Raw genomic sequence first — 14,465 nt, forward strand, 5'->3', positions numbered from 1 at the left:
AGTCTTCTTATGGTGAGCTTGTTTCGGACCTCTTTTTTGTTTTACTGTACTACTAGAAACTGTTCTTGTTTATTTATGGATGCAGCATGGTGTGCTGCTAGGAGACAATAGTCAATATTCTTCAGGTGAACACATCAATAACCTGTTGGCTGGTACAGAAGTGCTTCTTTTAGAATAAGTGCAAGTCAACAGAAGGTGGACATGAAGTTTTCTGAGGAGGTTTTCATGTACTGCATCTGGAGTTACTAGTTAAGACTTTCTATTTCCTTCAAATTATAATTTGTGTGCAAGCTAGGCCAGTAAAATTTTCTAACTTGACCCAACTTTTTTGACCCCTGATGTGTTTGGGAAGCTTAATTATCTACTGTTATGCTAATATAGCATCAGTCTGAAAATGATAAAGGTCCACACGTTGGTTAAATTGTTTTAACTTAATGCACTGTTTATTAATATATATAACAATTCATAGTGTCATAGTCATCAACGAATCAGTACAAAAATGACTTTAAATCACTTTAAGACATTATTGAGTCAAAGTGAAGCATCTTTAAAAAGGCCCAGAGTAAATGCAAAAGCATAATTGTATAGTTTACGTTAATCTAATTAACTCAGAGAGCAAGTGGCTGTTAAACAATTAACAAAGACTTTATTCAGACGTTCCCTTCCTCTGTCCCTGCCTTGTGTGAAATTGGGTAAAGGGGGCATGACGCAGACAGGCTACCTCTAGTCGAAGAGGCCAGCGGAGTGGAAATGACGAATAATTCATTTTATGGACTGTCAAAACACCCACATTATGGTTACTGATGATAACAACCCAGTGAGCAGGGGAAGAGAGCTGGGTCATCCACTCCATTTTTCCCTGCAAGGTCTTCCTATGAAACTTATTCTCCACTAATAATAATTTTTCATATCTTTATTGTTCTTAGTGTTTTGTTGTTGTCTTTATTTGTACGTAGCTCTGTTCAGTTGAACTGTTTTTTTCTGCTCTCTTTTTATTCATAAGAGAAAACTGTTGAGTTTACTAGTCTATAAAAGAAAGTACAAACTGCAAATGTTTAGAGAGCAGCAACCATTTATTTATGTTGTGTGTCCTAACACACTTAATATTGTCTTTTTTGACTCACAGCCTCCATTTGATGGTGAAGATGAGGATGAGTTGTTCCAGTCCATTATGGAGCACAATGTGTCCTACCCCAAGTCGATGTCCAAAGAAGCTGTCTCTATCTGCAAAGGGGTGGGTGAACTTGACAATGAAACATGATTTGCCATTCATCAGTTTTTGTGGTTCAGCAGAAAGTCAGAAATATTTCAGTTGAGTTAAGTTTTATTTATATAGTGCCAACGTACAAGGCACTTTATATTGCAAGGAAAAGACCCTACAATAGTAGAAAGAAACCCACAGCATATGGCTGACCCCCTGGGAGACAACACTTGCTAAGAGTGGGAAAAAACTCCCTTTTAACAGGAACAAAATGACCAGTTTGGGTAAGAGGGAAAGGACAGCTGAGGATATATGAGTCCGTTTGGTGCTAAAGAAAAAAAAACACAACTGTTGTTCTTTTTTAATTTTTTTAATTTTTACTTTTAAACACATTCATAAAATTCATTCAACTAAACATTCAATGTGAAACAAGTTTATTCTCCTGTTTGGAACTGTTTCTTCTGAGAAGCTTTCACACTTTCCCTGACAGTTCTGTAAATCAGCATTTGAAGCTCTGCATCCTTCACTCTCTTCACTGAGGCTAACATAAATGAACCTCCTGGAAGAGGGCTAAAAGCTCTTACTGCTACTTCAGGTTTTGAAGAGCATTATTCGTCACTGACCATGAGAAGTAAAGCTTAATTTTGCAGGAAGAATGAAATGTGATCTCTTTTAAATACTGTCCGGGAACTCATCTAAAAGTCCCTTTCTTCTTCCCACTCAGTCCCCATGTCTATGGCCTATATATTATTAAAATACTGAAGAGAAATTCTAGTGGATCATTCAATATACTCATCACAAGTCAGACTGTATCACCAGGCTCTGGATTTTACAGACACATGTGCACTTGTTCCACTGGGTATGACTGTATGGAAAAAGTGTACTGTCAAACTGAATTCCCTCTTGAGCTGGTTCGTCTGTGGTGTAAATTATTCAGGGGTCCTTTCGGTCTCATCAATTTTGAAAAACAGTGAATATGTTTCTAATTTACAGCCATGATTATCATGCATCAGGAGGCATGCTTACACACTAACACTAAAGGGTGCAGTGCCAAGAAAATGTAATAATCCCTTCCTGATTTCTTAACTTTTTGCATATTTGTCACGCTCACATATTTCAGATCATCAGACACATTTTAATATTAGAATGATTTTTGTGTGTGGGGAGGATTCTGTGGAGTGACGAGACAAAAGCTGGATTTGTGGAAAGGCTGGAGTCCTGTTATGTCTGACATGAAACTAACACGGTATTTTATAAAAAAGAACATCATACCAAGAGTCAAACATGGTGGTGGTAGTGTGGTGGTCTGGGATGCTTTGCTGCTTTAGGACGATTTACTGTAACTGATGGAACCATGAATTCTGCTCTCTAGCAGAAAATCCTGAAGGAGAATGTCTGTCCATCAGTTCATGGACTTAAATCAGATTGCGATGCTTTGGCATCTCCTTAAACAGGGTGTTCAGGCTTGAAAAACCTCCAGTGTGGTTGAATTACAACAATTCTGCATAGAAGAGTTTGCAAAAATCTCTCCACAGTGAGATGAAAGACTCATTTCCAGTTATTGCAAACCTTTATTTGCTGTTTCAGCTCCCAAGGGTTCCAAAACCAGTTATTAGGTTTAGCAGGGAATCATCATTTAAAAACTGTCTTTTGTATTTACTCAGGTTACCTCTGTCTAATAAATAAAATTTGAATGATGATCTGATGCATATAAGGGTGACAAATATGCAACAAACTAAGAAATCAGTAAGGGGGCACAGAATATAGAGACTCTAGAGAAATGTTTCCTCTTTTTCTGTCAGCCTGCCATAAATACAAAGCTGTGTAATTTCAGACCAATTTCTCTACAAATACATTTGTTAGGATGTTTTTCTTTTGTATTAGGAGTGTTTCACATTTCTCTACATCTCTGGTCCACATATTTCAAAATAATGTTACTAGGAAACGTAACTTGAGACAATGTACAGTGTTAGTATTTTAATGGAGATGTTTAACATGTAGAGCAGAGTTTAGTATTTGTTGTGTTGGCTCATTACTGGCCTTGTTGGTCACTGACCTCACAGAATGCACTAACCAGGACTGTTAGCAAGTCTGTTTCAGCAGTTATTGGTAAATAGCTTCTGGATTCCACAGAGGGGAAGTAAGTGGTACATAGGGTTAGTGCAAGTCAAGCAAGAAAAAATAGTGGGTTATTAATACTGCGTGCCTAATTTTATTTTAGCACAAGAATGTTTGACAGCAATGACATCATAAAAAGAGCTTCTAGGACACTGAATTAAATGAAAACACAGTGCAAATCTGAGTGTGCTATAGTTTATTCAATCAGGGAATAAACAAGAAGGCAAAACATGCACATTAATTGGACCTTAGATGTAAAGAAACAGAATTTTATCAATACATGTTCTTTTTGAGGATGACCTGAATTTTATGTACATTGCATATGACAGTTAATAGATATCATTGAAATCAAATTTGGTCAGTAAAATTATATTTAAAAACTCGTTTTATTTGTTATACTTGGAAGGTGCTGAGAAACAGAACCGCACACATTTATGTTTTTGTGAGCCTGCAGTGAATTTAATAGTGAAAGTGGCAGTAGTTTTATTTCTGTCCAGAGGCTATGCAAAGTCAATGAGCTGAGCATTAATACGCTTTGTCTCCCCGTCCCTCCCTCGACTCCACTTGTGTCTCTTTGTCCTCCTCTGTCCTTTCTCCTTTATTTTTCTTAGCTTTGTGTATGTGTGGGTTTGCACACAAAAGTGTAATACAAATTCTATGGGGACTTAACTCTGTTTGCAGTCGTATTTTGGGCTCCTGTCTTCCTTTCTGCCTTTGAAAAAGACTTGGTTTAAGTTTACTTGGAATTCAATAAGTAATACTAATGGTTAAGTGTAAGGTAGGTTTACTGGAATTTAGTGACAGCCAATGTATTGTCCTCTGAAGTGGAAGAAGCAGAAATATGTGCCTGTACTAGTCTTAGCCCGATTCCCTGTCCCAGTCCCTGTTGGGCAGGGTTTCTGCGATTTTTCTCAATGGATATATATATATATATATATATATATACATATCCATAGTGCTTGACAGCAGCCCAATCCACTGAGGAAAGAGAAGATGATGAAAGTCAGAAAAAGCTAGGTTTAGAAAAAAAAGATAGATTTAGGTTAAAAAGGTAACAGGAATGCTATTTTAAATTTAGAAGGCATTAATCTGGATGTACAGTAGTCTCAGTAGATCAAATGTGCTGGATACTTCCTGGTTTTTAAAGGATCATGATTATGATAGAGTGTCCTGCCCGGTTAGACACATCATGCCCTTTCTTTTTGAATCGCTCCAAATTCTCCTTTTCTCACTTTTCTTCCCAATTCTCAACTACCTCGCCCCTGCTGCCCAATCTGTCAGATCTTAACCATTTTATGTTCTCAGCAGGAACAGCAGGGTGGCGTCAAGGTTATGTAAACTTTTGGAAAACGTGCTGCTAAATTGTTTGCTGCCAGTTCATGATGTGGTGGAGCTGTTGAAGTTTGAGCATTAACAGTTGGCAGACAGGATGATCAAATGTTTCCTCTGAAATGTCAACACTAGACTTGCAGTTTTCTGATGGTAATTTTCACATCACACTTATGCAAAGTTATTCAAGTGCTCAAGATCCAGAACAAGTTTGAGTGTTTGATACTGTGGTGAGCCAGCAGCTGATTTCAAGGACGTTTCAGGGTGTGTCATTTTAATAGTGACAGCCATGTGATTGCAGCAGGATGCTTTCTTGGTGTCACCGACAGTCCTGTAAAAGGCTGCAAATGACTTTTTCTTCCTTGTCAACAGCTGTCTGGTGCACTCTGCCAGCTGAATGCATGCCATTAGTTTAGATGTGACCGAGCCCACAGCCTTAAGGGACTTGCAGCAAGGAAACTGACAATAAAAATCCTGCAAGTTTAAATTCAGGACTGAGTGACCCATTAGCATGTTCCTGTATCAAAGAGACATTTTTTAAAAGTCTAGTAATAAAACTGAATTTGTGCATCTGACTTTGGTGACTTAGTAAACATCTCATGTAGTGTTGAAGACCAGTCAGCATGACTGAGCTGCATTAATCACTGATTAGGGATTTAGCTGAAGGTGAAATGCAGTCTTTCATCCTTGTGTGTTCTTGTTTGCATGATCGCCACGGGGCGATCGTGGCTCAAGAGTTGGGAGTTTGCCTTGTAATCGGAAGGTTGCCGGTTCGAGCCCCAGCTTGGACAGTCTCGGTCGTTGTGTCCTTGGGCAAGACACTTCACCCGTTGCCTACTGGTGGTGGTCAGAGGGCCCGGTGGGCGCCAGTGTCTGGCAGCCTCGCCTCTGTCAGTGCGCCCCAGGGTGGCTGTGGCTACGATGTAGCTTGCCATCACCAATGTGTGAATGAGTGAATGACTGGATATGTAAAGCGCTATATAAATACAGGCCATTTACCATATATGCACTCTGTAGAGAGTTCATTTATATATATGTATGTACTCTCTACAGAGTGCATACATATATATATTTATATATATATATACAAAATGTGTTTGTAGAACATACTTTAGTAATATTCCAGATACACATACACACATAACAATTTATATTCCATTATGAGTCTTGCTTCTGTGCATTTCAAATATTTGGCCTGCATATTTCCCACTGATACGGTGGCTCTAATTTTGTAGTCAGCTAGAAGGTAAAGGCAAAAAGTCAGGAAAGAAACATTTAAGTTTCTTGTCATTTCCAGCACATTATTTGAACATTTATTTTTAACTAATGCCAGTGGCCTTCTGCTTAAATTAAAACAAGGACAGGTTGTTTGGTTGGTTTTGCTTCCTTTGGGTCTCTGCATCTTGTTTTACTTTTTAACAAAGTCGTCGTTCGATGTGCGATTAGAAGTGGCAGCGGTTCTCTGAAGGCAGAACATGCAGCAGGAGAGAGGAAAAAAACCCAATGATATCACTCTTTTTTAGACCCATCTGTTTAGCTGTCATTTGGTGACCTAGTAAAGAGGTGGAGTCACATTATGAAACATGAAACACAGCAGTGAAAGAACAGAGGTGGAAGTTTAGATTTTAAATGATGATGCACTAACACTATCATTTTCAGAGAGATAAAACCAGTGTTTACCAGTGTTTCAGGATCTTCAGTGCTCCACAATATTAAAATAAATCTTTATTATTACTATTATTATTATCCTTAATCTAACTGTAATTTTTGTGTGTGTGTGTGTGGTGATGAGCAGTTGATGACTAAACACCCATCCAAACGTCTGGGCTGTGGCGCTGAGGGAGAGAGGGACATCAGAGAACACGCCTTCTTCAGACGCATCGATTGGGAACGTCTCGAGAACAGAGAGATACAGCCCCCCTTTAAGCCTAAAGTGGTAAGTCTTAAAGCACACATAGGCTACATGTATAGAATTACTGTAACCAAGGTTAAGATAATTGGTAGCTTTCCAAGAACTTTAACCTTCATTAAAATATTAAAATTTATCTGTCACAGAGATAATACTGACTCTGTTTACATATGTGTGCATGGTGCAAAGTGCAATACAGCAAATAGTGACACGAGTGATGTTTTTCTTTCCTCTGCAGACATAAACTAAAATGTGAACTCTCTCCAGTGAGATTAACAATTGTTTTAAGTATGCTGGTCATCCTTAAGTATTTCATCCTACTCACTGCACACAGCACTGCAGTTTGCATCATGCACCACAATGGAAAAAATAGAACCCCTTTTCTTTTAACATATAACTGTTATTCTTTATGCATTTGTTTTTTATTAATTTTTTATTATCTGTCAGTAATTTAAACCCTTCTAACAACGGGCCCTCTTTGTGTCATACTGTTTTCTCTCACACACGTTTCAGTGCTTGATGGGAGACTGGACTTGCATACCTATAGAAACATTTATATCCTGTTAACATTATTATTAATTCATAATAAAAAAGTGGCTTCAGGTGATCTCCTCTCAGTCTTAAGCACATGTAAACACATGCAAACAAGACAAGTAGATAAATACAACCTTGTGAACTGCATATATCTATAAAGAACAGATGTGCTTATCTCAACATGACAAATCTGTTATGGCAAGGCATCTAATAGCCCTCTGCTGTGTTCTCTACTCCCTGGGGGACTATCTGTTCTTGGCTGTTTGTTTACGAACTTCTGTCTCAGCCTTCAGTCAGATTTGTCTCAATATGCACAAAAACTCAAGAGTTACTGGTTAAAACTTATTAGATTACTGTACACAACCAGAGTAATGCATCTTCACGATGCTTCATACTTTATATCTATTGGCTGTTTGCTGTATGAATTTATATGTTCACAAATTTCGTCTTAGATACGCAGTATTCAGACGTTCATTACTTGGTGTTTTTCAAATGGTGGATAATGTCAGAAAATAATCTAGACAAAGTTATATTTTATGAAGTATTAAACACCCAAATATAGGAGATTCAGCGATGCTAAATGAGATTTATATATAAGTTTATCTGTGGATCAAAAACTATATAGACACAAGTACAGACAAAGAGATTTCAGATTATCCTTATCTATGCAAGCCACACAGTGTGCTTACTTTCCTCAGGGGTTCATTAGCATTTGATCCATTCTCTTTTAAAGCTCTACAAAGGCCCTCCAAACAGTATTTCTTGATTGTGTTATAAAACGCACCATAAAGATTTTCTTCACCTAAAAAATTAACATCATGTCACATGACATGAGTTAATGTTTATTTCGGGATTTTGTAAAGTTTATATTAAACAGATTCATTCCTGTGAAGGAGAAATGACGGAAAACTCCCAGATGACCCCTCCTCTCTGGTCTTTCCCCATCTGCTTTATTTATGCACACACACACACACACTCTCCACCAGCCATTCTGTCATGTTGTGTTTGGCTCTTTAGCAGCCAGATATCAAAAACTCTTTGACCAACTTGGTTAAAAGTAGACCTGGAAAATGAGTTTGGGAGTTTGTTCAGAGAATTACAAATTCAGCAGCCTCCACTGGCTGCTGCATTTGCAAGAGGGCATATGATGACAATGTTTTAATTAGTTGTCATGCACCTTTTAAAACTGCCAACGAAATGCCCTCTGGTATTTCTAAAACCATATCTCCATTAAGAAGTAAATGGCCTGTATTTGTATAGCTCTTTACTTAGTCCCTATGGACCCCAAAGCACATACACTACATTCAGTCATCCACCCATTCACACACCGGCCCTCTGACCACCACCAGTAGGTAACGGGTGAAGTATCTTGCCCAAGGACACAACAACAGAGACTGTCGGAGCCGGGGCTCGAACCGGCAACCTTCCGATTACAAGACAAACTGCCAACAAATTTAGCATAAGCGCTATAACAGCAATTTTAAAGCAAGTCAGTGTGACTGCTTCCTGCCTCACAGCTTACTGTAAGTCTCAGAGGCACGAATCGGCATAGTTACAAGGTAGTTGGAAAATATCTTTTATTCAGGTAAATCCATCAATGAAGAGGAGTACTATTTACTATTTACCATTGTGATGTCATGGTTTTCTCACTTATTTGCTCTGTCTGTTAATGTGTGCACAAGTGAGCATTAGGATATGACTGTGATACAGTCTCACCTTAATACACATTAATACTTTTCATTATCCTTGCCTCTGATGGAAGATTTACTGTATTGCAACAGATTTTTTTGCATTAGTAAAAGATTTGATTAAATGCAGTTACATACTGCACGCTCTTATATACTTATATAACTCAGCAGTTATTGCATGAACACAACACATTCACACATCAACAACAAGGAGAGTGCGAGCACATATGTACTAGATGTGTTGTTGGCGATCCAATGTGTTGTTTTTCAATATAAACAAGACTAATGGTGTTGCTGAAGAACATAACATATCATGCTGACTGGATCATATGGTTTATATTAATGTGTAGTAAAATAGCTGATCTAATATGACTGCAGTCCATTGTAACCTATTAATGGTGACTGACAGTGGTAGGAATGTCTATTAAGAATTTAAAACACAAGATGGAAAGCCTTACCACTGGAGTAATCTACTACCCACTCAAGAACTCAGTGTCATAAACATAGTGGGGGGAAATCAGTCTTAGAGTTTCGTAACAGCACACAAGGCTCAGAACTGTACAGTGTTGTATGTCTCACAGTAAATACCTAATTATTGGCTTTGGACAATTAATAGAACTGTTACATTAAATATAGCCTGAAGTCACTCTGATTTCCAGTGAGCCATGTGAAATTTGATACAGCTTTAACATAATGCTCATTTGTCTTGTTAAACAAAGCTGTAGGCGTAAGCTGCAACTGACATGTGCTTTGTCAACAATTGGTCATTTCAGAGTCAGATCTCAGTGTATAGTTATAAAGAGCACACATTTTGCCACACATCAATCATGTAGAGCACATATGTTTGCAGATTTCAATATAGACTGCATTTCTTTAAACAAAAAAATATATATAGTAGGTCACTTAGTGCTCTATATGTGTGTGTGCCAGTGTCCATTACATATTCATTTTGTAGTTTTCTTCTGTTTCAACCCTCAAGGGCTCCAGTTCTTCTAATAAGGTGAATCCTGACCTCTTCCATGTAGTTTTCTGCTGAGTGTGCTGGGTTTTCCTGAAAATGCTTTGTGTTTGAATGTGCGGGTAAATGTATGTGTGGAGGAAGTGTAAATATAAAAGGTTAAAGGAGATTAAGGAAAAACAGAGGTGGAATCATTCCTTGCATTTACGCCTCGTCTCTGTGTTCGTTTGCTGCACAAGCCTGCAAGTTTGTTGCCGCGTAGGGGGTGGTAATCAATATCATAGGGAGAAAGAAAGGTCTCTGTGCTTGTATATTTGTTCCCGCTGAAGTTGAAGGCAGGTAAAAGCATGCAAATGTCCATGCACTTGGCATAGTGCATGTTTGCATGGATCTAATAGGTGCAGAGAAGTTGGAAAGATGACAGAGGTGGAAAGACAGTAATTAACATTTTTGAATGCTCCCTGCAGCCATGTAAAGACACTTCTGGTCTATCATGTCCATCTCGCTGTGCCATTTAATACAATGTTGTTTCTGATTTCATGCATCTCCTTCTCACAACTTACCAAATATGTTCCTGTCTTTTTAATCCACTCCTCTTCTTTCCTTTCTCCCTGTGCATCGTTCCTTGCTCAATCTCACTTCATCCGTCTTATGACAGCTTCCGAATTGCAATCAATACACTAGCTGCACCCAGCTGGGAGACTTTTACCATCTGTATCTATTGGACCGGGTGTCAGATAGCATGGGGGACATTGTCTGTGCAGTAGAATGATTGTCATGGCAGGCTCACTTAGCGTTGATCCACTGTTCCATTATTGTGCTGAATGCTGTGACCGTTCAACTGTGTACTGCAGGTAGCAGACACACAATTAAATGCCAGCAACATTCTGCTAACAGTGTTGGTATTTGCTATGAAACCAGGCCGATTTCTTCAGAGTACAAGACACTTGATGCCCACACGTTTGACGCCTACTTGTGGATGGCCGATAGTGTTTATGTCAAAAAGAAGTAGGTCAAAGCTGCTGATTGATAGTAAATGAAGGCAATGATGCAGGGCAAGACAGAGTGGGAGGACTTAGTCACTGCACAGAAGTCTTGGAACATTGGAACGTTGAAGGAAGGGATGTGCATGGCTCATAGGATGCACGCACAGGCACAAACACTGAGAAAATGATGGCAATATGGGTGATTTTTGAGTCACTGTGGCTTTGGGAAATAAGTGGCAAACACTGTTGCCTTTTGCTGAGGATATGAGCCTTTCCTCTTGTTTTTTTGCTGTTCATTTTTAAGTTTCATTTATTATATGTTTTTGATTTGAGGTCAAGAGAAATCTACTGTTTATCACATTTTCCATAAAATCTTTGAACTTATTGGTTTCCCATCAAACACAGTTTATCTGTTACAGACCAAATTTGTAACTACAACACTGCAATATCTTATAGTCAAGAGACGTATTTAAAGAAATATTTTGGGTTGGGTTTTTACAAGTTGAATTCATTGAAGCACAGCCAGTATGCAGTTTGGAATATAAGCTTTTGATTTCATCTCTCTTTTATCTTTCTGCACCAGTAATCACAGGCTTCAGCTGTACTTTGCGATTTAGTCACATTATGGCCTTGTGAGAGCTAAAAAGCAAAGAAATTTCCCTACAGATAAGCCGTTCAGATCCAAAGCACATTTCTGGAAAACCTTTTCTTCCACACTTTGACTGATGTCCTCCCTTAAGTGGTTCGTTGATGTTGACAAACTAGCAACCCAACAAAGAAAACATAATGTTTGGAAGACGATGAGAACAGAGTGCTTCCCAGGCCGCTGGCTTCAGGGAGCTGAAGGTAGAGAAAAAAGAGGAAGAGAGAGAGAGTTTTGGCACAACTCTTAATGGAGGCAGGCACTCATTTGTCATCCTAAGTAGCTGAGTGTTCTTTTAATATGCTTGGGCACAGAGGCGTGCACGTCTGTATGTGTGCAGTGAGAGAGGGAGGGAGATTAAAGATGAGAGAAAGTAGGTCAAAAACCCATGTAGGACACTGTGTCACTATGTATGAGAGGATGTATCAGCAGCATCATAGCCTTGGTCTCACCCAATCAAGGTTGGTTGAATCACATAGTAAAAAATAGGAGTTGTAAGACCAGCCTTGTGCTTTTCCAGCAGAGCATGTTTGTGTGCCTAAAAAGTCACAAAAACACTAAGACCATGTTTCCAAGACAGTGGGTCAAAAGTTAATGTTCTCGTTTTGTTCTTTATCTTCTTATATTCTATACAGAATATGGTATTTTCTCATCAAAGTCCTTTAGTTGGAGTGTGACGATCTGACGCCAGGAGCTAAACTGTTTACTCAGCACTCGGTGCTGCGAGGGGTAAAAACAACACTAACCACTGTCACAGTGGTTTCTGTTGACAAAATGGGGGGGAAAAGCTCACATATGCTTTACGTACACACTGGTTAGAGTATTGCTTGAGAGCAGAAGCCTCATGTCACAAGGAGTTTTGTGATCTAGAAAGGAACATCTTGGTGCTGGAGATTGTCGTTGGAAGTCAGAGTTAAAAATGTGCTGCTTCACTTCAGCGATGGATTGCCAGTGATGGATAGAAGAAGACAAGTGGGCAGCAGAGACGCAGCGGTTGAAGGATGCTAGCGTTTACCCATCAGGTGCCCGCTGTGTGCGAAGCAGAAAATTCAGAGGCCCCCCACCACACACACACACAGAGAGTCACATCTTGATGTGCGTCTTTGCCCTCTATCTACTCTGACAGCGTGGTGATGGCTTAGAGCGAATGTCACCTGTCAGTGACAACAGTCGCAATCAAAAACCTCACACACAAACACACGCCTCTTAGAAACAGCAGTGTCTTATGTTTTCATCGTATGTTGTGTTCACATCACCTGGCACGCTCTGTCTAGCCTCCTAAAAAAAATAGTAAAGAGAAAATAAAAATAGAAATGTCTGCACCTTCATACTTGTGTGTGTTTACTTGACAGACAAAGACAGACATACCTTAACACACACACATAAAAACAAGGAATTTCCTGTATGCACAGTGACAGTGATGTCAATTTAAGCATGCATAGACTTAGGCAGACAGCGTTATCTTGTTTCTGAATGGAATATAGGACAACAGCGAAAAAGGTCAGTTAGTCAAGAGTTTCAAATCCAGGTCACAGTCAGTCGTGGGCTTTAAATGCCCAGATACTAATAATTAAAACTGACTGAAAAGGGCTGAAAACAAGGGGAAGAGAGTATATAGTGGCTGGCCAAGCTGAAATTGCTGGTGTTCAGTGGTCATAGCGTTTACAATCCAGAGAAGGGACAGATGCTGTGATGGTGGAGATTGATGAAGCACAAGTCAGTGCATGCCAAGAGGAGTTTGCTTAGCAGAGGACAAAATCAAGCTTAAGATGCCACCACTTGGCTAAGTAGCTGGATATAAACATATTTTATCTAAAAAGGTTTAGCAGGTTTCATTATTGTGTTATAAATACTCTCCAAACAAACTATTTTTACATACAAATTTACTTACTCATTAAATATTTTCCTTTTAGTCAAACAGCCTTTTCAGTTTATTGCATCATTGATTGTTTTTGTATTACAGCAGAACTAAAGGCGCTGTGGTTGCTGTCATCCTTTCTTTCTCTTCATGTTCTGTGTTAGAGTCCCATGGAGTTTGGCAGAGTGTGTTATGCTATCAGTCAGCTGCAGAAGTAATAATTCGTGAATCGAGTATGAACATTTATCAAGTTTTTCACTAAGTTACTAGAGTATGAGCATATGTGTATTTGGGAATTTGTGCATCCACATAGACGAAGTCTGTGTGTGGGTGGACTAGCAAATGAGGATAGAGAAGGATTTTGTTTTCTTTTTTCCTTACTGAGGACAATGAATAATCATTCTATTTTCATTAAACAAGATAATATTTTCTAAATGAAAACAGCCTACTAGGAGGTTTGAACCATGAGCCTTTGGGTTTTGAGGTGTAGTGCTAACCACTGTACCACCCTACCACCCTTGGCTTTGATCATTACCTTTAGGGCAAAATTTTAAACCTGTACTTGGAGATTGAATTGAACAAACCTTGTAGAGACTTAATCATGACAAATAAAATATTGTTTTGTTTCTGTTTCTTTGCCTTTGATACCATGGCATGCTTGTGGTTGGAAGCCACACTCCTGAACAGACAATTACAGAGGAATACGCATAACTATGAATGGCATACACAGAAACATTACTAGAAAACACTGAACACTGTAAAACAGATTTGTTTGGAGGAAGATATACTTCTATTCTTCAGTCCTACATTTATTATAAATTTCGTCTGAAGAAAAACAAGCAACTCATGTCATATCGCTGTAATTAAATATACTAAAATATATATACATATTTACACTGCACTTCTAAAAACTGTTTCTATTTTTTCCATTCGATGTGAAGAGCAACAAAATTATATGCACACCCACGTCTGCATACATGCAAGTTCTTCCTTTGCTGAGGAATTCGCTGAAGCATTACTGCATCTATCGCATGACGTGATCTTACTGAGTGTCCCCTCAACTCACGAGGATGAACACTTTTGATGGCGCCCGTTCCATCTTGCACCCCACTCATGAATAGAGTAATTAACCCCTCTGTGACCTTGTTGCACCTCGATGTTGTTGTCATTCTTGTTGAAGGAATAACTTCATTGTTCTGTAACATAATTAGCTGAAGCCAAAACAAGGGCTTTGCATTGCA

General features: G+C 38.8%; 1 protein-coding gene across 4 annotated transcripts in view; it reads left to right on the forward strand.

Annotated features, from left to right (window-relative positions):
• prkcaa (protein kinase C, alpha, a) overlaps positions 1 to 14,465 on the forward strand; it is a 133,520-nt gene that overhangs the window by 112,739 nt on the left and 6,316 nt on the right. For all 4 annotated transcript variants that reach the window (XM_063476571.1, XM_063476569.1, XM_063476568.1 and 1 more), the window contains 2 exons: positions 1,127 to 1,234; positions 6,444 to 6,584. In XM_063476571.1, the coding sequence (XP_063332641.1) occupies positions 1,127 to 1,234; positions 6,444 to 6,584 (249 nt within the window). The remainder of the gene's footprint in view (positions 1 to 1,126; positions 1,235 to 6,443; positions 6,585 to 14,465) is intronic.

The sequence above is a fragment of the Pelmatolapia mariae genome, linkage group LG6 (genome assembly GCF_036321145.2).
Source record: "Pelmatolapia mariae isolate MD_Pm_ZW linkage group LG6, Pm_UMD_F_2, whole genome shotgun sequence".
NCBI lineage: Eukaryota > Metazoa > Chordata > Actinopteri > Cichliformes > Cichlidae > Pelmatolapia > Pelmatolapia mariae.